Source organism: Alligator mississippiensis, chromosome 2 (assembly GCF_030867095.1).
Source record: "Alligator mississippiensis isolate rAllMis1 chromosome 2, rAllMis1, whole genome shotgun sequence".
Lineage (NCBI taxonomy): Eukaryota > Metazoa > Chordata > Crocodylia > Alligatoridae > Alligator > Alligator mississippiensis.
In genome coordinates this window covers 264,225,026-264,251,655 of record NC_081825.1, presented here as the reverse complement: position 1 = coordinate 264,251,655, position 26,630 = coordinate 264,225,026, and the positions used below count along the sequence as shown (strand labels likewise).

General features: G+C 43.4%; 1 protein-coding gene across 8 annotated transcripts in view; it reads right to left on the bottom strand.

Moving 5' to 3' along the window:
• The window catches only part of NRXN3 (neurexin 3), a 1,067,046-nt gene that overhangs the window by 885,391 nt on the left and 155,025 nt on the right, over window positions 1-26,630 (bottom strand). For 7 of the 8 annotated variants that reach the window (XR_009460233.1, XR_009460234.1, XM_059723130.1 and 4 more), the window contains exons 5-6: window positions 25,455-25,658; window positions 15,812-15,838 (exon numbers count right to left, since the gene is read on the bottom strand). Coding sequence is in view for 6 of the 8 variants with exons in the window: in XM_059723130.1 (XP_059579113.1) it covers window positions 15,812-15,838; window positions 25,455-25,658 (231 nt within the window). In the remaining 2 variants the exon portion in view is untranslated. The remainder of the gene's footprint in view (window positions 1-15,811; window positions 15,839-25,454; window positions 25,659-26,630) is intronic. The other variant, XM_059723132.1, reaches the window with a different exon arrangement.

Here is a 26,630-nt window from a genome sequence, read left to right as displayed (position 1 = left end):
TAGCAGGATTATGACATCACAGGAACTACAAAAATGGAACTCAGTAACTGAAAAAGTCAGTCATTTTATACAGGCTGTATAAAACTCTCCCTCACTCTCATTTTTAAGTATATATATTTACTTGAACACCTTACAAACAATCGGAAGAAAAAATCTATCTAAATAATCAAAACTCTTGTGTCATCAGTAAGAGCTGAGAAAGCTCCCACTTCCCTTACCTGATCTGTTCAGAGAGACCTCCAGGGAAACTAAGATTTGGTATTCATGAGATTTTTACGTAAAAGCAAGCAGAAAAGGTGAAAATACGCCTTCAGTCGTTCTCGGCACATCATAAGGTCACAAAAAATATTACATTCTAATGCCTTTTTTCTAAAGGATTCCAGGGTGCTGCTTATCTGCATTGATTCAGGTTATTTCACAGGCACGTGCTCCATGGCAGTGAGTCTCCAACAGAGATGCAGTCAGCAGCTGACCAGAAGCTCCCTATTATGACTAGATTTCCACCACAGAGGGGGATGGGTCATGGAGCTACAACAGCAGATCTCCTATAATAGATAACCAGCCTGACTTATGTGCATCTCTCTGAACTACCTACTCCTCACCCAATCATATCACACATGGAACCCCCAATATCTGCAGAAATCCTCCACAGGAAGCAAGGAAAATGGTACTGCAGCAATGGGTGGGCTCCTTTTCCACATGGGAAGAAGAGATCTGTTCATCTGGACTAATAATTAAAATTATGCTGTATCCAGCTGATTGATCTGAGTAAGCACTAAAGACAGCTGCTAGCATCTAGCCTATTGATAGGGTATCTATCACACACCAAATAAGCAGAGGACAATAAACCACAATTTCTGTCACTGCAATCAGCTAAAGAACCAGCCACACCAAATTCACAGCTGCCAAAGCTTGGGAATCTGACACAGACAAACATGCCCAGCCTTGTGTTCAAACAACTCCACAAAGTCCAAAATAATACAAAAAAAAAAAAAGATGAAAGATGCAGGGAAAAGAAAGGCACACAAAAAAAAACCTCAAAAGAGGAGACAGGCTAACTGAAGCAGGTGGTATGTGCAGCCAGACAAGGTTTCAGCAGCAGGAAGTTTTGTATCTAAGGATCCTTGACAGAGAAAGCCTTGACCTGAGTTGGGGCCTCCAGTCCATTTTCTTATCATGCAGAAAAAAAGTAAAAAGATCTGAACTTATCCAGAATTCTGGGAGGGGGGGGCGGGATGCAGGAAGGAAGGGACGTTTGGGATCCAGGGTGTTTTGCCATGTTCCTTCACCACATTTGTAGCTGGTGAAACGAAATGCTTCAGCCTCTTGGTACTCCACACCTTTTCCTCCAGGAGAAGCTAACTTCAACATGCAGCTGCAATGCACTGAGGGGATTCTTTCCATATTCTTATCCAGGATTTTGGAATAACCAATGAAGGGACCATCTTTACAAAAAAAAATCTGGGTTTTACACTCTGCCAGTATGGTCTGGGACAGTATACTGGGACTTTAGTCAATGTTTGACTGGAGTAACAGAAGTGATGTTTACTTGTAGTGAGGGTCCTAGTTCATGCATAACTGTAGAGTCTCAGTCCTGCCAGCATGCAGGTCTCACACTTGCAAAAGACCCTTTCTTAATACATGCGAAAACAAGCCCTGTCTGCTTTGCAAACTTTGGAGCCGATAGCATGCACCCACTCAGCTCCACTGAAGTGAAAGACAAGCAATTAAAAATGTCTAAAAATGTCTGTGCTCTATCTGCACTAGGACTTCTGCCTCTGCTGAAACTGGTGGAGCTGCATTTGTGATAAATAGCTCTGCAAAGTCTATTGGTACGGCACAGGTCTTGTGACTGATGTACTCTGTATGCATGGGACCGGAAGCCAGAAACTTCTCAATTTCCATCCTGTCACTCCTACTGACTCCATCTCTGGTAACTCCTCTCCTCTGTGCCTCAGGGCCTTGTTGTATGGGACACCTAGTGTTTTATTTAGATCGTAGTAAGCATTACCAAAATTTAGACACGTGTTCTGAGGAGCCACATGGTAATTCTTACTATGATCTCCCAAGGCAGGTCTCTGTTCCTGGCAGTGGGCACAGCAAGGCACAGGGAGTCAAGCCAAGAAGACAATGCTAACTACGCCACTGGATCTCACAGTGTCTCAGGATTGAAGCTGGTCTGAGATTCTGACCTAGTTCAAGACTCCAGTGCAGTGCAGAGGCTGGGACTGACAATCAGCAGACTTTTGGTCCCAGCCCCAGTACCAGAGCTCGTTGGAGTCTAAAACCAACTCCAATGCAGTCCCAGGGCTGTGACCGAAAAATCAGCTGATTTTTGGTCCCAGCCCGGGAACTACACCGAGTCTCCAACAAGCTCCAGTACAGTCCCAGGGCTGGGACCAACAGTCAGCTGACTTCTTGTCTCAGCCCCGGGAACCCACTGGAGCCAGTTCAAGACTCTGGTGTAGTCTCAGGGCTGGAACCAACAAACAGTTGATTTTCGGTCTCAGCCCTGGGACCCACTGAAGCCAGCCAGCCAGCAGACTGTGGGTCCTGGTCCCAGGATCACAATTGTTCATATTATTTCCATGGAGCAGTCCTATGTTACCTCAACACAGGTTACTTAATAGGATCTGGAGCTACTCCTCACTGGTAAAAATGGGCAATATGAACATACTTAACATGTGTTATCCAGCTTGAACATACAGACGCTCAACTTTCAAGTGCATTTAGCATGTGCTAAGCGTCTCATGCAATGTGGCCCTCAGTTACTCCATCTGTGCTGCTCATGCCTATCTCCCAAAATGCTGTGCCAATGAGGTAATGTGGTAAAAACACATTGAAGATGAACAAGTCTAGAGGACTAGTAACTTTAGAGCTTCACTCCACTCCATTCTGTGGCAAAATCAAACTTCCTGCAGTGCTGAGGAACAACAAGACACCACATTCAGGTCAAGTAAGATCCCAGGGGTCAGCAACGATTTTAGACAGAGTGCCGAAAACACCCACAGACCTGGCTTGTAAGGTGTTGGCATGCCACAGGTGAACAGCAGGGGAGCTGCAAGGGGCCTGCTCTTTGTTGTGGCAGTGCAGCCCCCACCCCTTCCCTGCCATCCGCTCTGAGGTGTGCATGCCAAGCAAAATGCCTTCGTGTGCTGCACTCTGGCACCCATGCTGGAGGTTGCCTACCCCTAGCTGAAACTAGAACCAAAACTGGTGGTGAGGAGAGGGGGTTAAAGAATTGGTAAGCTTCTTTGCTATTTACAATTGCTACTGTCACTCTGTAGCTCCTGGGCCCATCTGAAAGTACCAGAATACACAGGGAAAGGATATTCATGTGGCATGTCTGGCCCACCCAAAGGCAGAGAAGACCAGAAATCTCATGTGAAAGCCTGTTCTCTCACAATTTCCACATCTAGGTAGAATCTCAGTTTGGTCCAAATCCCCAAAGGCTACTAGTTAAAACACATTACTTTGGGTTCATCTGAAGCAAATTGAGAGCCATTCCCTCCTGAAGTTAGTTAATCTGTCATGGCATTGCGATTAAGTCCTCTGGGAAAGCCTGCTCCATCAATTTCTTTACATTCCACTTCACTGAGGCAAAAGACCAAGACTCAGGTCTAATAATGAAAAAAGGGTAATGCCACAGCCAGTGTGAATCCATTCATCTGGCTCAGGATACTTACCAAGAATACTAACCCTACCACAGGACAACACGGGTATACTTGTATAAATGAAGATAGCCAACATCCCTCTCAGTCTTGCCATCAGCTTTCTTAGAACTACTTTCCCTTAGCAGCGGACAGTGGAGCTCTTGAAGGCAAAGATAAAGGGCCTGATTTTTCACAAATGGCAACCCTCCAAAACTCCTATTAGAGTCAACAGGAGCTGGACATGATCTGTATCTCTGAAAGTTAGCACCAAATGTAGAAAAAAAAATCTTGACTATTTGATAGCATAGTGACAGCAATTAAGAAATCACGAAGAACACTTTATAACACAAATGTTTGGCAAACTACAAAAAAGAAGATACCGGATTTGGGGGAGGGGTAGAGTTGGATATGTGTCCTTTAACAACACTTAAATAGACTGGACTGAAACACTTCCTGAGAAATCCCACTAGGTGTTGAGCAGGATTTCAAACCCACAATCTTCAACACAAAGCACAGACTTTTACTACCTGAGGTAAGGGAACACCTTAGGTTCAGTAGTAGTGGGCTTATATCTTCTGCAGGGACATAAACCTCTTGCAAGGGTGCCACATAAGCTTCTTATATAGCACTGCCAATGCAATTTAATCCTAACTGTCAAAACCTGTGTGTGTGCCAGTTCAGGATTCTCTCATTTAATCCTGCCAATGCATCTCAATCTCATCCTTCAGCACTACTCATAAAGCACCCTGCGTATGTATTTAAGCCAAATAATTTTGTAGGTTTCCTTGTCCTGCTTCCTAGAAAAGCCAAGAACCAGAGATCAGAATAGCCTCTCAAATCTCCATTTGTACCCCTGGGAAATCACCAAATGCTTTAGTGGTGGTGGAATAAAAAATAATGAGTTTGACAGAAAGCAGAGAACTGGACATGCCTCTGCACTGGTACGGCTCACAAAACAGCTCTCAGACTCTAGACTGTAAGGAGGATGGGATCCAAGTGCTGTGTTGTTAGCAAAGCCATCCTTCAGGTGAGATATTTTTCCTGTCCAAGCGCATTACCAATATGGAAGTTAAAATATCCCCTTGCACATTGGGAACACCCTGAAGTCTTGATAAGCATTCCTCTGTTCCAATATAACAACATGTTAAGTTGTATTCTAGCTGCTGCTGAGCAAAGAATAGTACTTGTATTTGCCTATACAATTTTGTGCTGCTGGCTAATAGACTGTTACTTTAGAAAGTGTTTTCCGACACCCCGGGGTAGGCATGTTAGGAAGGAAAGTTCTAAACGAAGAAACAAATTGATATTTTTATCACTTTTGTTCTGAATGGCAACGATGACTTGGGAAATGGTTTGGAGTTATATAGCTCCCTCCATCCAAAAGGATCCCAAGGCACAGACTAACACAACACAGGGACTAAAACTGAAAGTACCTTTGGCTTATGTTGCAGAGTGGTGACATATCACCATTTCTTTCTGGCATTGCAAAACATGCAACTAATGATGCTGGAGGTAACAAGAGATATGCTCACAGCAAGCAGGACAACATTGTTTCCTACACACTGGGTGCAGCTAAACATGCAATTAATGCAACGTGATAAAATCTGGAGCAATTTGTGCTGGAGTATACTGCTTCCGGGTGCAGCATCTACATGTGCACAACACTTTGAGCTGGGATGGAGAAGCCCCAGGCTAGCAGCAGGCTTCGGAAGGTCAGCCCTAGGCTCTGGGTGCTGGCACTGGGCAGTGGAGGAGCTGGCTGAGGCACAGGTATGGCAAAATTGCGGAGCTGTGTGGCTAACACCCTGACCCTGCTGCCAGCCTGGGGCTGCTCTTCCCCAGCTCAAAGTGCTGCTGTCCTGGTCACCGACTGCATGTGCATTGCAGTAAGTAACTACATTGTTAAGTTAGTACTTAATTAATTAATTTACTCTGCCCTAATACTGGTGCACGTGTAAACGGTGATGTTTTACTGCAGAGCTAATTAGTCAATTTCACAGTAAAGTGCACGTGTAGATGCACCCACTGCCATCAATGCTTTGATAATCCTAGGGTCCAATGTAGCCTGTAACCAGATGCAAGTTCTCCAAGGTGCTATAGAGTGGCAGTAGCTACTACACCAGGGGTGGGCAAAATGGTGGATCCGCCCAGTGGCCAGATTCCATTTCCCAGCAGCCCCTGCCCACATCACTGTGGCTGGTTTCCATGGAGACCCAGAAGCAGTGGAGCAGTGACAGCATGGAACCAGGGTTTTCATAGAGACAAACACTAGCAGGGCGTGTGGCTGCAGAGGTTGCTGCTCTGGGGCCAGGGCTGGGATCTTGCAGTGGTGAGACCATGGTCTGGGGCCAGGGCAGAGCTGCAGTCCACTGCCTGCACATACCTTCCTGGAGCATCAGAGCTCTTCCCCAGCTCCAGACAACACTGTCACCACGGCAGAATCCCAGCCCTTGAGCAGCTCCCTGCCCTGCCTTGTGCCCTGCCAGTGCTGCTGGAGCTAGTCTCCATGGAAATTTTGGCCCCACACTGTCACAGCTCCACGAGTCCTGGGGTCTCCATGGAAACTGGCCACAATGATGTGGGCAGGGGCTGCTGGGAAATGGAGTCAACCATGTGTCCAATCCGGTCCATAGGCTGGATTTTGCCCACCCCTGCACTAGACCATTAGTGCTTCTCCTTTGCAGCCATTAAAGCAGAACCCCACCCTATGGTCAGAGGGCATCGTGCTCCTGGAACTGTCATCTTTTCTCTGAGATATGAATCTGGCCATTTTAGAGCATACCAGCAGTAAGGGTACTGAACATGAAGCTCTGGCCAGGGGCGACACGTAGGGGGTGCACACACAACCCCTAAGAGCACCCCCTGTCTGGCCACACTCCCTATTTAACCAGCACAAAGGGGCAGGTGGGAGCACTAGTGCCCCCCCTGCAAGTGCCAGCCGGGGAGTGGGGCCACCAGCAAAAGCGGCCATGCCGCTTCTGGAGGTGGCCGCGGGAGTTTCAGAAGTGGCACAGCTGTTATTATGGTGAGTGAAATCAGCCGCGTGATCGGCCACTGGGGGACCACCTCCACATCCAGCATGTGAGATATACCACCGGGCCTCATCCCCCCCCGGCCAGCAGGATCGGTTGCCAGGGGGGCTCCTCCCGGTTGCTGACTGGTGTCAGGGGGGGCACGTGCCCCCCTGACTCAAGAGGCACCAGACACCCATGGCTCTGGCTAAGAAACCAATGGACTACCTACAACCTACCTGCCTAACATTCCACCAGAAACTGCAGTTCAACATCATTTTCTCCCCCCGCCCCCGCTTCTTTGCTAAATTATTAGCCAGTTATTGTGTCCCATTAAACTGATGCTAGACTAGACTGCTGCACTTCAGTTGCAGTGCAAGTGATTCATGCAAATATAATTCATTAGAGCCTTTGCCTAACTCACTGCCCACCTGATAAGATACACCTTGCAAAATTGCAGGGAAAAGAAATGTCCACATATTATTAGAGAAGGGGAAACAGATGATGTTATTGAATACTGTATCAAGGTAAACAAATTCATGAGATAAAGTTAAGATATAATTCTTCTGAGTGCATTTTATGCCTCTATAACACTATTTAGGTTTTTTATTGTTATTTTATAGCATTTTTCTTTTCTTTAAAAAAAAAAAAAAGAAATTCCAAGCTTTTTTGGCAGACAAGGTTCCTTGGGTGAATTTGATATCTTTTATTAGACCAACCCAAATGGTTGGAGAATAGTTATTAAGCAAGCTTTCGGGTTCAAAAACCCAAGCTTTTTTGGGGCATTACCAGAATTTTTCTCTATTAGCAGAGAAAGTACCATGACAGAAACATCTTCTGGTACATGTTGTCTGAAAATCCACTTCATTCAGTGCATAATAACAACAACAACAATAATAATACATTGCACTATTAATACCTATCAAAGTACATGTGGTCTTCAGGAATGTAAATCAGTGTACACTGAATGACACAGGATTTCTATACTATTTTACTGGCCATGGGTTGGCCAAAGTTTTTTCTCCATTTTGGGCAATATCTGAGCATGGCACAAAGTGGGTTGATATTAAAAAAGAGAGTGTACATGTCACCTCTGCCCTCTGATAGACTACGTGGACTGAACATTGTTATGATTTCTCGCCTACCACATGCCCCCAAATAAGTCACACACCTTGTTTTGGGGAAGCAGGCCAAAGAAAAAAGATTTTCCCAGAGTCATAGCTGCGTACTGCTGCATGCAGCAGGGAGGAGCTGACTCTTCAGCATAACTGTTCACCCAAAAGCTACTGCCAATTTGGCAGAAGTTGTGAAAGGGTTAAATCTCTAGCTTTTCCTCTGAGCAGCAAGGAGAGTGATGGAAAGGGAACAGAGTCTGTGGCAGCCATTCTTGCATCCCCATACCTCCACTGTGGTCCAGAAATCAGCTTCCTTGCTTAAGACATGCATCCCAATTTCTGCATCACTAATGGGGGGGTGGCGTTCATTATGGTATGAGAGTAAATATGGTATGCCAACACTTGCCTACTTTTTGGCATGAAGTTTTGGTGGCAACCAGTGGCTGCCACTGCCAAACCACCAGACAGTGTGTATACCCAGGCACTTCCTCCAGCTCTGTGGCACCACAACAGCAACTCTTCCTCCAGCATGCAAACTGCAGGCAAGGAAGTACTAGGTACTGAATGGACTATGGCAGCAGCTGGAGGTACGATAGTGTTTATTCATGCTTTCAGCTCAGTACTGGGCAGCAGCAGCAGGTTTACTCCACTTGGCAGAGATGGAGCAACTGCCAGCAGTACAGGGTTCGGCTGTCACAAGAAGGGCTTTAAATGTGCCTGTCTTCAAAGTTTTGCCAGCAGAACTGGAGATGTACCAGCAAAGGTTTGTAGTGTGGACTAAAGCATAGGCTCTACACATCTTCTATTTCACTGCTGAGAGTCACCTTCTGCTCAGGGAGAGAAGATCTATGCATTTTGCAATCAGCAGGAGAATTTGATAGCTACTTTCACTGTCCCAACAAAGTTTCCACCATCCATAATGTGCAGCATTGTGACAGATGGTGAGACAATGGATTTGTTCAAATATTTTAATTGTATAAGCAGCTTTTCACTGTGACGTTCCAGAGATATTATCAGATTTATAGAAACAGAGTGATAAGAAAAAGAGCAATGGCTATTGGCTTTCATATGGAGGGATGTCAAGAGAAGCCAATGCCAGTACCAGCCAGAGTTCTTCTGTTCCTTAAACTTTGTAAGTAATGTGTGGAATTATATAAAATGAGCTTTATTTTACAGTAGGAAAAACAGCTAAGGCACCGGTGGTCTGAAAGATGTCAGCATGCTAACAGGTTCTTAATAGGCAATTAAACCTGAACCCGTGCTTATTCTATGTATCTCTTGTGGTAACAGTTAATTAGCATTACAACATCCCCATTTTGTTTCATGCTTGCTGAGGGTTCTCCAGTTCACATTCGTGAGAGAACAGAAATGGTAATTCACCCCCTTGAACACTGGAGATAATTAAAAATGCACTAAGTGGTTTGACCCCCCCCATTCATGATCAGACCGGGGTACAATGAAATCCACTGAGGAGAAAAAAGCTATTTTGCCATAATGAAGTGCACACAGCTGGCTGTTTAATATCACACCACTGAGGGAAAAGTGATTGCACTGGGAAAATTACTCTAGGATTTCTCTTTGCCCCCCACTCCCTCCACCTTCTGTGTTCCAAATGAAAATGTGGTCACCGTATTGCATTTTCTGCTGGCTAGAACAATGGGGTAGGGTGATCAAATGAACCTTTACTGCTGATCAAAAATACCTGCTTCATTCTCAATGGGACTCCTCATCATATCAAAGGTTTCCTGAGCATCACTACTGCTGTGCCTTCAAATAAGGGAGCAAAAAGCTGTAGGCATATCTTATAGTGGTATGATTCCTAAGAAAAGTGAGTGCTCCTGGGGAAGAGGGGGTTTGTTTTTGGTGGAGATACTTTGGTAACAGATCACTGCTAAATTCAACTTTTAACAAAAGAGCAAAGGAAAACCCATGCTTTCCATTTTGGTGAATTATTTGGTAATAATTATATACATCTCTGAGTGGCATTGGACTGAACTTCCAGGCCCAAAGGTGGGAAGGCAGAGCTGTTTGGAGCCTAAGGCTCCTAGCAATACCTGCACTGCTGCAGTATGGCATGCTAATGACTTATCATTATTTCTCAGGCTGTGATAGTATTCATTTCCTCCTGGATTACATTAAATTGGCATTTGGAGACACTAAAGTCACAAATATGATGGGAACACCTAATCATATCTCTTCATTTTACAGATAATATTTTCGTGTTAGAGCACTATTACGCTTTTATTAAAATGACAGGAATGTCCCTAAGAAACAGAGCAGGGGCCCTGATATTACATTGTTTTGATTAGATTCAAGTTAGTATGGTTTCCTATTTGTTTATGATAATGCAGAGGGGGAAACAATTCTTGACATCTCCCTGAGATTCACACAAAATAGACTCGTGTTCTGTGTTGTTACACTGGTGCTTAATAAAATGAGACTTTTATGTTATGGAAAAGAAAACTTAGCAGGGTGCTAAATAAACAGAATGTGCAGCTGGAAAGGAAGAGCTGGCCTCATATTCTGACTGCTGTCTACCACCAGAGAAAGTACTAAAATTAACTCAGCTCCAAGCAACGAACCATCTTTGAGGCCCCCTTAGAAGCAAAGGGTCAAACAGGATCACCTGGACTATGAACTGTTTTCTTCCTCTGTGTTCCTGACATTGGAAATGGGTAAGAAAGCAGGATACTTAGTTTCTGAGGCTTCAACACACACACAAAAACAAGGCCTTATACAATGGCTTAACTTGCATGCTCTGGTGAGAAGTGAAGGCTACACTATGAAATGTTGTGTGAAAAGCCAGCAGTACTCCTTGCACCAAAGATTACTTCTGTCTCAAGGTCCTACCTCATATAATAGCAGAATTCACCTACTTGCCTATAATCAGGGGCATACCATCAGGGAAAGCAGAAGGGAGATGGACAGGGCCAAGAGCGAGGAAAGAAAAAAATAGCCTGAGCAATTTCTTCCAACAACTACTGATTCTGAAAAACATCTGGCATCGTCCCTTCCTTGGCTACCACACTGAAAATATACCTTCTGGACTGAGGTGAGGTGTGGTCACTGAAAAGGAGATGAGGCAAGTAAGGACTACATCACACTGGAAAGGTAAAGAAAAATTCCATAGCATTGCCCCACAGATTAGAAACATTTTAAGGACTTTCTTCCTATCTTCCCAAGGATGTTGGCTACTTCAAGAAGCACGAGATAGGAAGAGATGAACCCAAGAACAGTTCCCCTTTTTGAAATCTTGTATTCTTATGTTCAAAATGCAGCACAAAATACTTTTTTAAAATCGTTTCATAGTTTCATAGTAGCTAGGGTCAGGAGGGACCTGAACAGATCATCTAGCCTGACCCCCTGCCACAGGCAAGAATGAATGTTGGGTTCACAAGACCCCAGACAGGTGATCATCCAACCTCCTCTTGAATTTGCCCAAGGTAGGGGCGAGGACCACTTCCCTGGGAAGTTGGTTCCAGATTTTGGCCACCTTAAGTGTAAAATATTGCCTTCTGATCTCTAACCTAAACCTATTCTCCATCAGCTTATGACCATTGTTCCTCATCACCCCAGGTGGTGCTGGGGAGAAAAGGGCTCTGCCTATTTGTTGTTGATCTCCCCTGAGGAGTTTGTAGGCAGCCACCAGGTCCCCCCTCAGCCTCCTCTTGCTGAGGCTGAACACGTTCAGGTCTTTCAGTCTCTCCTCGTAGGGCCTGTCCTGCTGCCCTCTCACCAAGCAGGTGGCCCTCCTCTGAACCCTCTCCAGTCTGGCTACATCCCTTTTGAAGTGCAGCGCCCAGTACTGGATGCGGTACTCCAACTGCGGCCTGACCAAAGTCGCACAGAGGGGGAGTATCACTTCTCTGGACCGGCTTGAGATGCACCTTTGGATGCATGACAAGGTATGGCTGGCCTTGCTGGCTGCAGTCTGGCATTGGCGGCTTATGTTCATCTTGGAGTCAATAATGACTCCAAGATCCCTTTCCGACTCTGTGCTTTCAAGAAGGGAACTCCCCAGCCTGTATGTTTATGCTTGCAAAAGCAGGGGTCATTGACACTTAGGACTCTCTCCCTTAAACCCAGACATCACAATTGTTCTCTTTGTTAAATCTTTGCTGAGAAACCAACATAGCTTCACAACTGTCAGTCTGAGGACTTTATTCTGATCTTGGTTACTCTGGCTTTATAACTGGGTAACTTCATAAGCCAGATCCAGACATGCAAGCACATGTGGTTTGTGGCACTGCAAACCTCTTTGCAGTGCTACAAACTGCACATGTTGCATGTTTAACCGTGCATGGCGTGGATAATTAGCAGCATGGGCAAAATCTGCCACTGGGATTTCCTAGTAGCAATAAAACCTCTGGAAAAAAGTGACACACAGCATGCCCAAGTGCTACGTACTGGGATGACTGCAGAGAAGGGGGACCAGGGAGCCCTGCAAACCACGTGATCAGGGACATGCACTGCAGCACAACAAAGTGGCACAAATTTGTGCCATTCTGATTTGTGTTGCTGCAAATGCACGCCCCTGCTCATGTGGACGTGGCCATAGTATTTAATTAAGTTACCCTTTGATTTACAACTGGGTGAAATTAGTGTCAGGCTCTCCAGTATTGACATTGTCAGTAGAGGGTACACATAAGGACAGCTAGTTCTTTTTTTAAAAATGAATAAAGTGGGGAGATATTTTTAAATAAAATAAATACATGAAAGAGAGAACATGTTTCTATACATGGGCGACTAAATCAATCATCCTATCCAACATGTAGGATATGAGGAGGATGGAGAATGAAGAGGAACAGTATAAATGGAAAAGAAGAAGACAACAAATAGCATTATCAGGGAATGTAAACAACCCAGTGATGCATAAAGAATGTCCCTCATACAAAAAAAGGTCTTTCAAGGAAAAGAAAGAGCAGTGTTAACCAAAGGCAAGTGCTTACCTGTCGTTGTGTGCTGCAGTCCTCTCAAGCAGCATGAGCTGCAGTGATCTTTTTGGTTACAGGATATCATGCCACATGACATTTACTATTCCATGGGATCTCCCAAGAACAACTCTGTTTACTTTTAAAACCAGAGCCAGGTCCCCCATATTCAGTTAGCAATGATGACTGCATGATCTGAGATTCTTCAACTGGTAAGGAGATTTATTCCTTGAATTTACTTAACCTCACCCCCAAATTCCTTCCATCACTTCATCAGCTTCCCCAATGCACACATTATTTCATGACTCTGAGAAACATATTTTCCAGGGAGAGGTGCAAACTACTTATGAAGTCTTGATCAACACACACAGCTGGGAGATTCCTTAGACAAGGATATAACTCCTTTACAACGAAGTACCTATGGCCCCACGAAGATGGCCCCACTGAGCTTTTGCTCTGCTCCTGCCTAGCCAAGTTGCACTACTGTGTAGATCAGGGATACACACTATCCCCATCAGTCATCTCACATCTGGTTCCCTTCCAATAATTAGGACAGATGATCTAAGTCACTGCACCAGGTCAGCAACATCATAGGGGTTTTGTTTGGTTTCTGTTTGGCTGGTTTTTAAATAAAACCACCAGCAAAGCAGAAAATCATGAAAAATAAATTAGGAAAATCCTTTTTTCCCCTCTACAATAAATAAATAAATGAATAAAAATCTTTAGAGGAAGAATATATTTAAAAATGCAAAAGTCTTAAACTATTAAAAATGCATGAAAGCAAAATGATTAAGAGAGATGCGGATGCTTGTGGGGAAACTTCAACAAAAACATTTGATTTAGAGACAGTTTTCCTGCTCTTCTAATTTTCTGCCTCTCTTTTTTTCTTTTCATTGCATGATTTTAATTTTTTTTATTATTACTAAGGGACATGGATTTGCATGAAAATAGAATTTTTGTTTCCTGCTCCTGTGGCTAATTCCCCACCTGAAGACAGAGCCCTTTGTGGCAGAAACTGTAGCAATCAGCTGCTACCAAAGGATAGCTGGATGAGGACATCAGATGCCACTAGCTGAGAGGGGTGCTCAGATGACACCTTCATGAGCATTAGGGTAAAAGTGCTTTGATGGATGAAAGACTAAGCAGCAAGGAGGCGGAAAACTACTAGGAAACAAACAATCCCATTTTTATGCAAATGCCCTCAGTAGTGCTGGGTGGCAATTAGCAACCCCAGTTTGCTGGGGCTTGGGGAATTTTTCTCATGACTTTGCTTTGCATCCCTTGAATACAAAATTAAATCAAACCTAAGAGCAAAAAAGCAACTTAAACACTGGCTCCACCTTCAGGTCCATTAAACCAATCCTGCACTGCACTGCACAGCACAGAGTGTTGAGTCTACAATCCACACCCACCTCTGTGCCACTGATTGCCTCATACCTGTGTACTCATCCATATTCAATGGACTCTGGAGCAAGCCTATGGATAATAAGAGGGCAGGTAAGCTGTCAGAGAAATGGAATGGCCACTGATGAGCCTCTTCCCACTTTGGGGTCTGACTGAAGGTGGTTAGGGGCTATTTCCTGCGTAACTAGTTACTTCTGCTTCAGTAGAGAGTGGATATGACCAGGGAGGGAAGCAAAACTGCCATCTGCTCGGGTGCGTACCTTCCCCTCCTGTAGCCAAAGAGTTTCTTGTAGTTTGACTGATACTATATATAAAACATTAAAATGTCTGGCTTCCAACTACAGTCCCAAATTAAGGCAACTGCCAAGGGCCTGGTTTGCTAAGAGATCCTGTCATTGCTGCTGCTGGCTCTAAGGTTTATTGCTTCACTATTGGCTGTAAGCAACCATATTCATTTGAGAGAACGGAGTTCTCCGTGCTGTAAGAAAGCTCATGAAGTGACCCCACACAACATGTTCCTTCCTCCTCTTAGAGACACAAAGATTTAGAAATACTCACCACACCATCTGAGCCACTGAACCCCCTTCCATGGAGCCCAGAATAGAGGGGAAAACAGCTCAGCAAGAAGTGTTGTTTTAATGAGATAAGCCTCAAATAAAACCTTGAGTCCAAACTATCCCAGATTTGGAGGCTTATTTTCCTGGTTTGGGGCTTGGATTTAATTTCAACGAGTTCTTATCTTGTCATTTTTGAAACAGGGCAGGAGAGGTTTTTTCTGCTGTGCTACAGAGGATTTGAATTAGATGGTGTCTTTAATGTTTATACCTTATAGAATTTCTAAGCTTCTTCCAGTCCCATAAGGTACATCTACACGAGATGCTTACTACACAGTAGACTAATAACACTGTGCAGTACTGTGCTGGTCAAAAACCCTGCTAATAAGCTACTGCCCAGTGTTATTAGGCTATTGCACAGTAACCATGACAAAAAAAACACGCATCAGCGCTACTGCGCAGTAAATGTAGTTACTGAGCATTCAATTAGTATTTCATTAAGGAATTACTAAACTAAACACACATGAACATATAGACGTGCCCACAGAAACTAAAAGGGGATCACAGCTTCATTGTCAACTAGGTTTTGTCACAGAAAGACAAGGTGTTGAAGCAGCCTGCTAGATACCACCAAACTAAGGACTTATTCTCTCCTCCCCATCCCACTACCCCCTTAAAATATCATTGAAGAAATAGCAGATTAAGCAGCCACCACTGTGACTCAAACACAGTTTTTTAATAGCAGTGTCTTTTTTGGTAGTGGAGAAGTGCATACAGTACCTGTTGTTGCCCTTTTGTGTTCTTTACGTGTTTCCCCAAAGACAACAGGTTACTACTGAAATACATTTTCAGCTCATCTGGTTCCCCAGATGCTTTTCTGCAAAGCCATGAAACAACAGTTCATCTGCTCCGTGGAGAAACCACATACAAAACATTCACATATCACCACAAAATCCATCTATCCCTTCACCCCAAACCCCAAATCCCACCCAACTTTTGATTTCAAGTATATTTAAAACAAATAAGAGAGGGAAAAAATAAAAAGGAAAAAGAAAACAGCTTATAAAATAGCAAAGGAAATAAAGTTAATTTCTTTTTTAAAATATATATAGAGAACAAAATGAAACTTGAGGGAAAACTTACTGGCGTTACAGTTTATCCTGATACAGTCTAGATGGGGAAAAATAAATGAAAGATGAAATTGCATCCTTCAAGGTAACAGCTGCAGACATCCAAAAACAATCAGTCCACCCTTCCGGGGACAGACACACGCAAAGAGATGTGGCCATTTTATATTTATATACAGTCTGTACAAGGCTAGGAGTGGGTGTATATGCACAGTATATTCTATAGAAATACCAGCTACATATAAATATATATATATATATATATATATATACAAACACACACACACATATATATATATATACACACACACATATGTATAAAGAAATATACTGATATACATATATATCCACGTCGACACAGAAAAGTTTTCTTTTTAAGGGAACCTATGCATCTAAGATTATCTACTGCTTCAGACCATGAACTGATGTTAATTAAAAGAAAAAAAAATTGACAATTAAGGCACAGAAAAAATCTCCCTAAAAATGCAAGTCATACTCCAGTGTCATCTCTGTTTTTTAAACCTTCTGCAATTTCTTTAAGAAGCTTGAAGTCTAAAGGCAACCTTTACACTTGGTTTCTTTTGAATTAATTTGTATTGTTATTGCATAAATACACCATCTGTCCAACACAGTATACCTGGAAAATCAGTCTAGCAAAGTTTGTTGGTGCAATATTTAACTCTTTCCACCTCTCTCAAGGACAGACCCCCTGTTCATTCCCCCTAATGTTAGGCCAGAATGCTTTGAAAAAAAATGTGCACAGGCACACTGCCACTGTCCATTCAGGTGAGGAAAGGGTTAATGTACTGCCCACTTGTGTCCTATCATAAAATGGCCACTTGCAAACTGCTAACCGCACGAACGCCCAGCCCAGATTTCAGCTAGAGTTTGGAGTTGGGAGATATTTTTGACTGGTTGATGGGTGAGTGGTTTTTGTTTCAAAGGTCTCCAGCCCAGCCAGTTCCTCAGAGCCCACACTCATCTTGCCGCCTGAATGTTAGTACTGAATGAGACTCTTGTAACATTCAGGCAGAAGATGAAACGAGCAGTGAAGTGGCAGGTCTGGGAATCTTTGACAGCCCTACCTGCTTCGTTCAGGGGCTCCAGACAGAGGGATGGGGAAGGGGAGCACAGAGAGAAAGAAAGAAAGGAAAAGAAACAAAAGGAACCAGAATAATATTTGTTTTAGCCAATAAGTAGTAACCAAAGAGACTGCACATAGAAAACATCCGGCCATGCAGGGGCCTGATGGAGAGCTTCTGACCACTCGCTCCTCCATTGTAACCTACTGTAAATTTTAGGGGCTCAGCATTGACTCAGGGTGAGGCCCTTAGCAGGTTCTCGCAGATAAAGGTACCTGCTCTGATTCCAGGGAGTATGAACTCTCCCCCTGGTGGTGTCCAAGTTGAGCTTAAGTTAGCACATCATGGTGGCAACAGGCATTTTTGACCATGGAGATCTTCTCTAATGAGAGATCCAAGCTGGGGACCAAAGCTTCTGAGTTCTGGACACCATGTAGGTCAGCCTCTGTCAGGTAATAAAATCCATGCCCAGTAGAGCTGACAGTCTTTAACACAGAGTTATGGCCCAACAGTAACAGATATACAGAAAGTGACAGAGGAGAGAAATTGGCAAGGACAAAGAAGTGGAGAGGGCTAATTTTGCTGCATATGCAAGCCAAATACTTTTTATTGCAAAGGGTGCAATAAGGACAATCCTTTCATCAACTGAAACTAAAGGTAATTTTTAAAAACAGAAAAAAATAGGGAGGAAGAATAAGATTCTATAAATAAAGAGTCAGAGTGATTAGGGACATACCAATCAGGAGCAACAAAGCCAGAGAGAGTGTTCCTAAGCAGAATTTCTCTTAAGAAAATCTGGGTTTGGTTTTGTGCGATTAGGTTTGTCATGTGTCGTCAACCGCAACAGAAAAGTGGGAGCAAACAGCCCTGGAGCAATTGGTACGATCACCATGCAGTGGTGGCTATATCCCTTGCAGGGGTTGAAGTAGGGTGAGGGCAGCTTTCTGTAATATACAGGAGGGAAACCAACTGTCTTTTTCTGTCTGACCAGAGCAGAAGAGACAGAGAGAGAGGGAAGAAGTAAGCAAATATGAAAGAAAGAGAGAGACCAAGAAAAAGTAGTATTGCAAGATCAATAGGGGTTTTTTAAGGACAAAGTATTAAGCGTGCTATGGAGAAACATGGCAGTGTTCTGAGTTCATTTGTCAAATTTGGAATCTAAACTCTCTGACCGATATGTTATTGATCTGCATAGAGAAGCTTTGCTTCTTTATACAGGGCTATTGAATTATTTCTGTGGGAACTGCTATATCAGGTGGGGAAACCAGTGCTTTAGAACTGAAACAAATGTGATCACTGATCACTAGATTGGCTGGTAAATGTTTGCTTAAATGTACAAAAAGAAACCATGCCATTTAATGAGTTGCCAAAGAAGCTTCAAAACTGTTCCTACAGCACTAAATTGCTAGTCTCTGAGAACCTAAGAACAAAATGGGTGTGTCTACATATGCATTTAAGCGTGGCTAAATTTAATGTGCATTAAGCTAATGCACATTAAGCAATTTTTGGCAGGTGTCTACACATGCAGGGACTTGGCACCAAAGTTAGCAGCCCTGCCATGCAGCCCTGCATCCCTGCCATGGGCCCATAGTGGCTGGGCAGACCCAGCACTAAAGTTAGTGCCAGGTCGCGACTACATGTGTGTTAATGCGCTTTAACTACTCACGCCTAAATTTGATATCTGCATTTGCAAGTATCAAATTTAGATGCAGTTATTCAAATATCACCGTTTTTAATGGCAGGAAAGGTTCTTTGGGTAGATGTGATATCTTTTATTAGACCAACTGACCAAACTACTCATTTGGTCTAATAAAAGATATGACATCTACTCAAAGAACCTTGTCTGCCTATGTCCTTAGACCAACACAGCTACAATAAAAAACCCACCATTTTTAATGCACATTAAGGGCGCTGATGCGTAGACGCATACCCATAATGTGCATTAAATTAGGCTAATGCACATTAACGCATCTCGTGTAGACACACCCAATGTGTCCCAGCCTCATCTTCTCTCTCCAGAGCATAAACCAGTGACAGGCTACCTTTTGGTATCAACAGCAGCCCTAATGAAAGTTTCCAAAGCAAGCTTTTGCATCAGAGGGATTCCCACTCTTCTTCAGGTATAGCAAAATATTAACTGAATCTCTCAGATATATAAAAAACTCAAAGTACTTTACTTCCTTCCCAAGAGCCCTAGTTTTGACCCACAGCTAAAAAAAGAGTTAATCTATCACATGGGAAACTCTTTTGTCCTTCTTACACCAGTTTTAAGAAGGTGCAGAACAGCTTCTCTAAGCCAGAAAAATATTGCAGCGTGCAAAGATGCTTTTCCTGGGAGTGGGGTGGAGGGCATGTGTTTAAAAGCTGTAGATTATATGCCAGGACCATGTAACCAAAGAAACCACAGCAAGGGAACTTAGTAGTAATTAAGAAAATTGTCTGGGATTCCCCCACATTTGCACTGGTGCAATAAGGCTTTTGGTAATCCTTGCCTAGGGTATACTGTAATTGAGTTTTACTAATGGGATTTGCTTTATTCCAGTCTGGCTGACTTCCTAACTTAAAAGGGGTTTTCTGCTCCTTTCGATTTTGAAGGTGTACATGACCAGAACAGCTGTTGATCTAGTCAACTGCTAAGTTCAATCAGTGAGTGAGATGTCTGGAGGGTAAAGACAAAGCCAGAAAGCAATGTGTTCATAAATGGAGACCTGGAAGAGCCAGCCTGGTGTTTTTATCTCATTACTTTTCCTTTAGTAAATCAGAAGCTTCACAACAAGTGTTCAATAAACAGTCTCTCAGCCCTGGAATTTCATGAGAATGTCACTTTTACTGGGGTCTAAAGGTTCTTCTGTTCAGATTGTTAATAGCTCTGGTATGATGGACTAGAATTAAAGGAACTATCAGCATGAGATTTAAGAGAAGGGCAAATGTGCAGAGGCAGAGAGGACAGGAGATATGAAAATTGAGTTGGTATAGGAACAAAGAACTGGGAATCATGGGCTCTGAAAGCCAAAATGGACCTTTTGCACTGTAGGGGCAGAATTCATTCTTTATATCTTCTCCCTGATGTTTCCCATTGATGCGGTCCTGTTTGCTTGTGAGAAAACTTTGTTGCATGTGTTGCTCCCCTCCCTTGACACACTTACTGCTTGAGGTAGCCCCATTTTCAGTTATGTGGGGCTGTGAGAATCATACTTGCTTGTGTGTCCTTGTGTTTATCTCTGTGAGATGTGGATCAGCCTGTCTGTGAACAGGAAATACTAAGAATCCCCACGTTTGCAGCCTCGGGTGCGAGTGTGTGATGGATTAGCAGGAAGAACATTTGGAAATGCAAACTTCACACCCTAGGCCCTTCCTGAGAATGGATGGTGTGAGCAAATATAGGGGCTCACAGTCCTTTCTTCTTATCATAGATAATCACTCCTACATCTGGAATGATGAGAGAGCCACAAAAAAGGGCATCTCAGTACAGAAACAGTCACCCACTTTACATGTATTGCTAAGATATGAGAGGTAGTTCACCCAGCATTGTTAAAGGCATAGGGTTGTTCTTCCAAATCAGTGACCGGAAGAATCCTATGCATATGGGTTGATGGAGAATGGATCTCCATATCTTTCAATAAGGTACAGATCTGACTGTAAAAGAACATTTGTGAATGGGAAGGATGAGATACAAAGATTAATGGAAGCCTAGTTACTGCTGCACGGAAGGAGCATCTACATGAGATGTTTACTGTGCAGCTGACTAATTAACAGCACAGTAAATATCTTGGCATCTACGTGTGCCTGTTAGGGTGCACAAAACTAATAAACTCCACAGCAGGGTAGTACTTGGAAAATACAAGTAGTACCCTGCTGCAGTTTTTTCATGAACAGCAGCGCACATGTAGAGGATGCCCTGACTGGCTGGGGCACAGGATGCTTCAGTGCAGGACTAGCCGGCAAAAAGCTCATGCGCTGAAGCACCCTCATGCCTCAGTGAGTCTCTCCACAGCATGTGGAGCCCAGTCAGAGAAGCCCTAGGTTGGCAGGCTGACCTTCTGGGTCCCCTGCCAGCCTGGACTGCTCCAACTGGGCTCCATGTGCTGCTCACGAATAAACGCCAGAGCAATATGCTCCAGCAATATGTTCTTTGGTCCCAGGTGCACGTTCAAATGGTGGGAGCAAAAAGCTCTGGAGCAATAAGCCCCAGAGTTTTTTCTTGCACATTAATTGCATGTGTAGAAATACCCACAGGGTGTCAACTACTCTAGGAAAACTGGAAATAAATTGAAAACACAGTGACTGCAAGGTGTGGTGTGTACACTGATCATGAAAGAGAAGGCCATTGCTAGTGTAAAATAAAGTAAGGATTGTGGGATGCTAAGACCAGATGTGTCTGCCTGGGCAGGGTGCTGTAGTGTGGCGTATGTAGGCCGAGTGAAATTAGATGCAAAAAGGTTCCTGTACAGCTAAACGGATGCAAAATGGGACATTGTGCATCAATGTGTGTGAAAGAGTAAGTGTTGCCTATGTGATTAGTTTGAGTTTGTTTTGTTTAATGATGTATAAAAGCATTCACGTAGATGTGTGTGTACACGTGTGTGTGTGTACACGCGTGCACGCATGCGCACGATGCAATACAAGCTGTATGATTAACTATTTCTTCTGGGAAGTGAGGAAGGTAGTATATGACCTCACTGATGCTGAATGACTCTGAACTCATGGCCACTGAGTCAAATACCTCCCAGGGGTAAGACAGAAATAGCTGTCTTAGAAAGCTAAAGGCGTCATTGGCACCCAGGGGAACAGAGCTCAGACAGAGGGAGGTATGATAGGCTGTGCTCTCCTGTAGGAGTTTGATTCAGATGAGCTGGCTATATGCTGTAGTGGAGGCAGGAATTATGTTCCAGTCACCAGCACTGAGAGTGATTTTAGAAGACGAGGAAATAGGAGTTCAAAGTTCTTAAACACCCACAAGTGGCAGCACAGCCCACTTGGCAAGGGCTGGGCATTGGATAAAGGTGGTTCTTCTGATTGGTCATTTCTCTCTCTTTCTGCCTCTCAGCATTGGACTTGCAGAGGTGATTCCAAAGCATGTTTTGGAACTCAATTCTCTCTCTCTCCTTTCCCTACCTCCACCCTACCCCCATCCTCTTTAAATATCTTCTAGTTCCCTCTGCCACCCCCCAACACACACACACACACACACACACACACACACACACACACACACACACCCCTTTCTTTCTCAACTGAACTGTGAGATCTGTCACATTTGGGCTTCTAATCTTCACACAACAAATATCCAATATGCTGTGAAATGTGCTGTTAACGTACAGAAGACACTGCCCCGGGCACCTGTCTGGGGAATATCTGAAACAACTCCTCATGCCCTTTAAAGAAACAGAATTAACAGCCAAGGCTCTTCCCCTTGCCCACACGCCCACCCAAGCCTGACTTGGAGTAAATGCTCCTGGTTTAGTTTTTGACAATGAGTGCTGGGGAAGTGAGTGGGATATGCCAGCCCCTGTAGGCTGCTCTGTACGCTCTGTTCTCAGGGCTGTTTGCTGTGCGGGCCGCAGGCTTCAGGCCTTTGAAGGGTTGAATACCATCTTTTGATTTACCATGGCCGATGGGGTGTGAGGAAGCTTTACAACTCAAATACATAGAAAAGAAAACAAAAAAGCACAGAAAAGACCTTAAAAACCACACAAACCATAGTCAAAACCAAATGGTATAGAACAAGAAAGAAGGACAGTTCTTAGTAATAGCTTTAAGTATCTTAAAGGAAAAAGAAAAAGAAAAACACAACTACATTAGACACCACTCAAAGCAGTCCTTGCTTATTCATATCCATTATCAGATGGTTTAGGGATTCTGATGTATGACTGGCCAGATCTTAGCTTTGGCTTAATTAGTTTGAGTTGAAAATGGTATCCACCTTGTCACTTAAAGGGGATTTTGACTGAGTTAAACAGTGAGATCTTGCATTTCACTCATGACCTCTTGGATGTGACCTGTCTCCTCAAAGAACCAGCTAACAAACTTGGAATTGATGGTTTGGCTCTTTGGCCTGCAAATATCATTTTCTCTAGTTAACTGTCTCAGACTGGACCTACCTATGTCACAATGCACTGGTAAAGAGATCAGCCTAAAAGCAAGAAAGTCCTGATTCAAGGTCTTAGGAGACATCTGGCACCTTTATAAATCTTGGGAATTGAGATAACGGGGGTAACTGGGTCCTGGGTTCCAAGCAACTGACATTAAGTTTCAGCAGAACCCATCTGTCAGAGGAGAGGCAGAACTAAGAAGAATAAAAGGGGATCAGGACGACAGTCAGTGCAGAGCTAAGAGTAAAACCCAGGTAGCCCAGGCCCCCTGCTTTGACCACTTAAAATATCTTTTCCCTATTAATATGCGATGCAGAGTCTCACAGCCTTTTAGCTCATAGCAAAGCCTGAAGCAGTTTCTTACATGAAAAGCAAATTGTTAGAAATAATTTCCAAAAAGGAGATTGTGAAAAGGAGTGAAATTGGTGAGGTGTTCGATCATTACCAGAGATAGCACTGGATTCGAAAACGAAGCACACTCACAGATGCACATTAGCTTTGTGAAGGATTGCCTTTCCACATGTTAGACTGCAGAAGAGTATTTCTTTGAAACTCTTCCCCAAAGAGAACATTTTCAGCCTATGAAATTCTCTGGTCCACTTACATCTTCTGCTGTAGCATACTATAATAGTGGCCCCTTTTCTTCACTTGAGAAGGCATTTTGATGGCTCAAGAAGATATCTTTCCTCAAGGATCAGTCACTTGGTGCTGCCTCTTTTCCTGTGCTAGGTGGACACACTGGTGTTTTTAAATTTTCTTCTAAAGCTGAGTACAGCAGGTAAATTCCAGACAACAGGACCTGAGTAACTCTGCGCTATTCTTCCAACTAAGGTAAAGCTCAAGTACCTTGCAGGTCCACCTGGGATAGAGCTTGTTTTCATCTCTCATTTTAAAGACAGATGCACGTTTTTATAAATCATCCCCTTTTCAGCCTCTTACCCCAGTTGTAATCAAGACGTTTGATTTTGCCTTCCAAATCCAAAGATGATGAAAAGCAATTCTGTTTGAGACAAATTAATGCAACTCCCAGATCAGTTAGATGGATTCACTACAAGGCAATATATTACCCTCTCTTCCCTATTGGCTTCCAAGAATGGAACTAGAAGATGAGGAGAAGCAGTCAAAAGAATCACTATTAAACTTAAGGCTCTTTTAGCTCTGATGCAGGATCCTTTAACTGATGTCATCCATGTCTATCTGTGACAGGAATCAATGCTCAGGTCACACTGATATGTAGATTGGTGTGTAATTGCCATTGCACAGTATAAACATCAAAGCAAGGCTCAGGTTGAGTGTCCTACTGAAAGTTCATAATATTTGGAAGCTGTCACAATGGGGCTTGGAATTTAGAATGAAAACCCAAAATCATCACAGAGCATGCATGCACGCCTATGGAGGGGCTTGGCATTTCTAGTTCGTTGCATGGCTCTATTTCTTCCTCAAATTCTCCTCCCAAATATATTGCTGCAACTGCATGAAGTCAACAGGTTGCACTTGTGTAAGTGATAAACATGTTTCATTTCTGGCACTTATGATTTTCAACTCCCCAAAATAGAGGGAAAGATGTCATTTCCTTATGACCCCACTCGTGTTCTCTCACTACACTTTCCCAAGGTCTTCAGACACTGGTGTGACAAACATGCTGCTCTGGCCCATCAACACAGATGCCCTACACCACTAAGAGAAAGAGGAGAAGGGAGTCATGTCCTCAGCTCAAGAATTTCTAGACAATTATAACCATTTGGGAGATTTTTGCTGTTCTACAGACCCTTGTTTCTCAACTAAGCTTAAAAAGAAAGTCTTTGTTCTGAAGGAGACTTATATATTGTCAGATTTGTTGCCAAGCAGGTTCCATCTGGGAATGCATAACTTTGAGAAAACAGGAAACAAGCTGTTGGAGGATTTCCCCTTTACCTTTACTACTGATGTCTCGGTTGGAAAAAGAAGCCCAACATACCAAAACTTTCAATAGTAATAGCCTAATGGCTACAACCTACAGTAAAATTACTTAATTTTGGGGGCCATTACTGTCAAATGCCATTGCATTTTTAAGGGCTTGGGATTCATAGCACCTGTTCCTTCCCTCCATGGGGTTTCCCTTCCACACCTTTCTTTGGCATCTGTCCCACATCTTGCTTTGACTGTTTTGAGTGGTGACAAAGAGGCTGGATTAATGAGAGTGATTGATCAAAAGATGGACCAAGTAGCATGTCTTACACAAAGCTAACCAATTCCAGACCAACAAAGGAAACTTAAAAACATAAAGACTTAAAATCACCACTATCCATAACCAAGAATTGACATCAAATCTCCATGCAGCAACAGCTGGAGAGAATTCCTCTCCACAGAGAGTATCATTACAAAGGTCTTAGCAGCTACTTTGGAAATCAATTCAATCAGATCAAACCAACAGAAATAAAGAAAACAGGAAAAAAAAACACTAATTACAAGCCCAAATTAAAAGGGGGGAGTTTTTATACGATACCTAAATTGACCATGAGTTTGACACGTCCTCCATCCAGCTCCAGGCGCAAGGTGTCAGCTGAGTCTCGTGAAGTGGTGGCCACTAAAAGTCCATAGGCACGCTGGGACATGAAGCGGAAGGATACGTCCTCTGCTTCTGTGTGCATGACCATGGGCATGATGATCTTCATGTACATGCTGCCGTCGTAGCTTAGGATGGAAGCCTCTGCAGAGAGCAAAAGAAACAATAGCAGACAATGAAGCCTTCTATGGCACTCTTACTCCTGAAGGACCCCTCAATTTTACAGAGTCCTTATATAGAAGTCATGTCACCTGCCACCAAAATGCAGTCACTCTGGGAAGTACATTAAGGATGACTGCTTAACCACACCCAGTAATCCTATAAAACAGATGTAAAAAGGAAACAGATGATATTGTATTCACCTGAAATTACAGTTTAACAAAGCAGAATGCAGTTACTCAGATTACAGTTTCTCAGGACACACAGATTAGCACTGTCTCACCGTGTTCACTAAATGGCACAGACTCTATTTTACATCTGTTTTGAGAGCTGGCACCACCTTCAGCTGCCCAGCTTACCCTAGCACTGTTCTGAGTGTTAGTTTAGACAGAGCATATTGAGTCAGCAGCACCTCTCCTCTAGCATATGGATTTTTATTTGGTGATCACATAGCCTGTATTCAAGGTTGTCACTTATTTGGTGGGGTATTTGATCCCATAAATAGCATGTTTCAATTCAATACACTTGCAAGGGAGCATAGACTATGATAGCATTGTATATTTTCATAGTTATACAGTGATATCATGTAAAATGAACTGTATCCAGTAATTTTCCCACACCTTTCCTTAATGTCTTTGAAATGTACAGTAGGTGCTCACTCTGCCATCCACAGATAGAATAGGCTTGGCATTGAAAAGAATCACACAACCTGAGATTGTATTGCTTTAGCAACCATCACAACAAAACATCCATTCACAAACTTTGCACAAGTTGGCACATCACTTTTTCACTCAGGGATGACAGGTAATGGCTACTCCGACCCTGCAGAAGCACCGTCACACATAAGACAAAATATTCTAAAACAGTGCCCATGGCACAATCAACACTACAGAGAGCTACCAGTCCCTCTAAATACTAGCGAGCTGGGTGTCAGGCAGAAGGATGTCAGTGATCTAA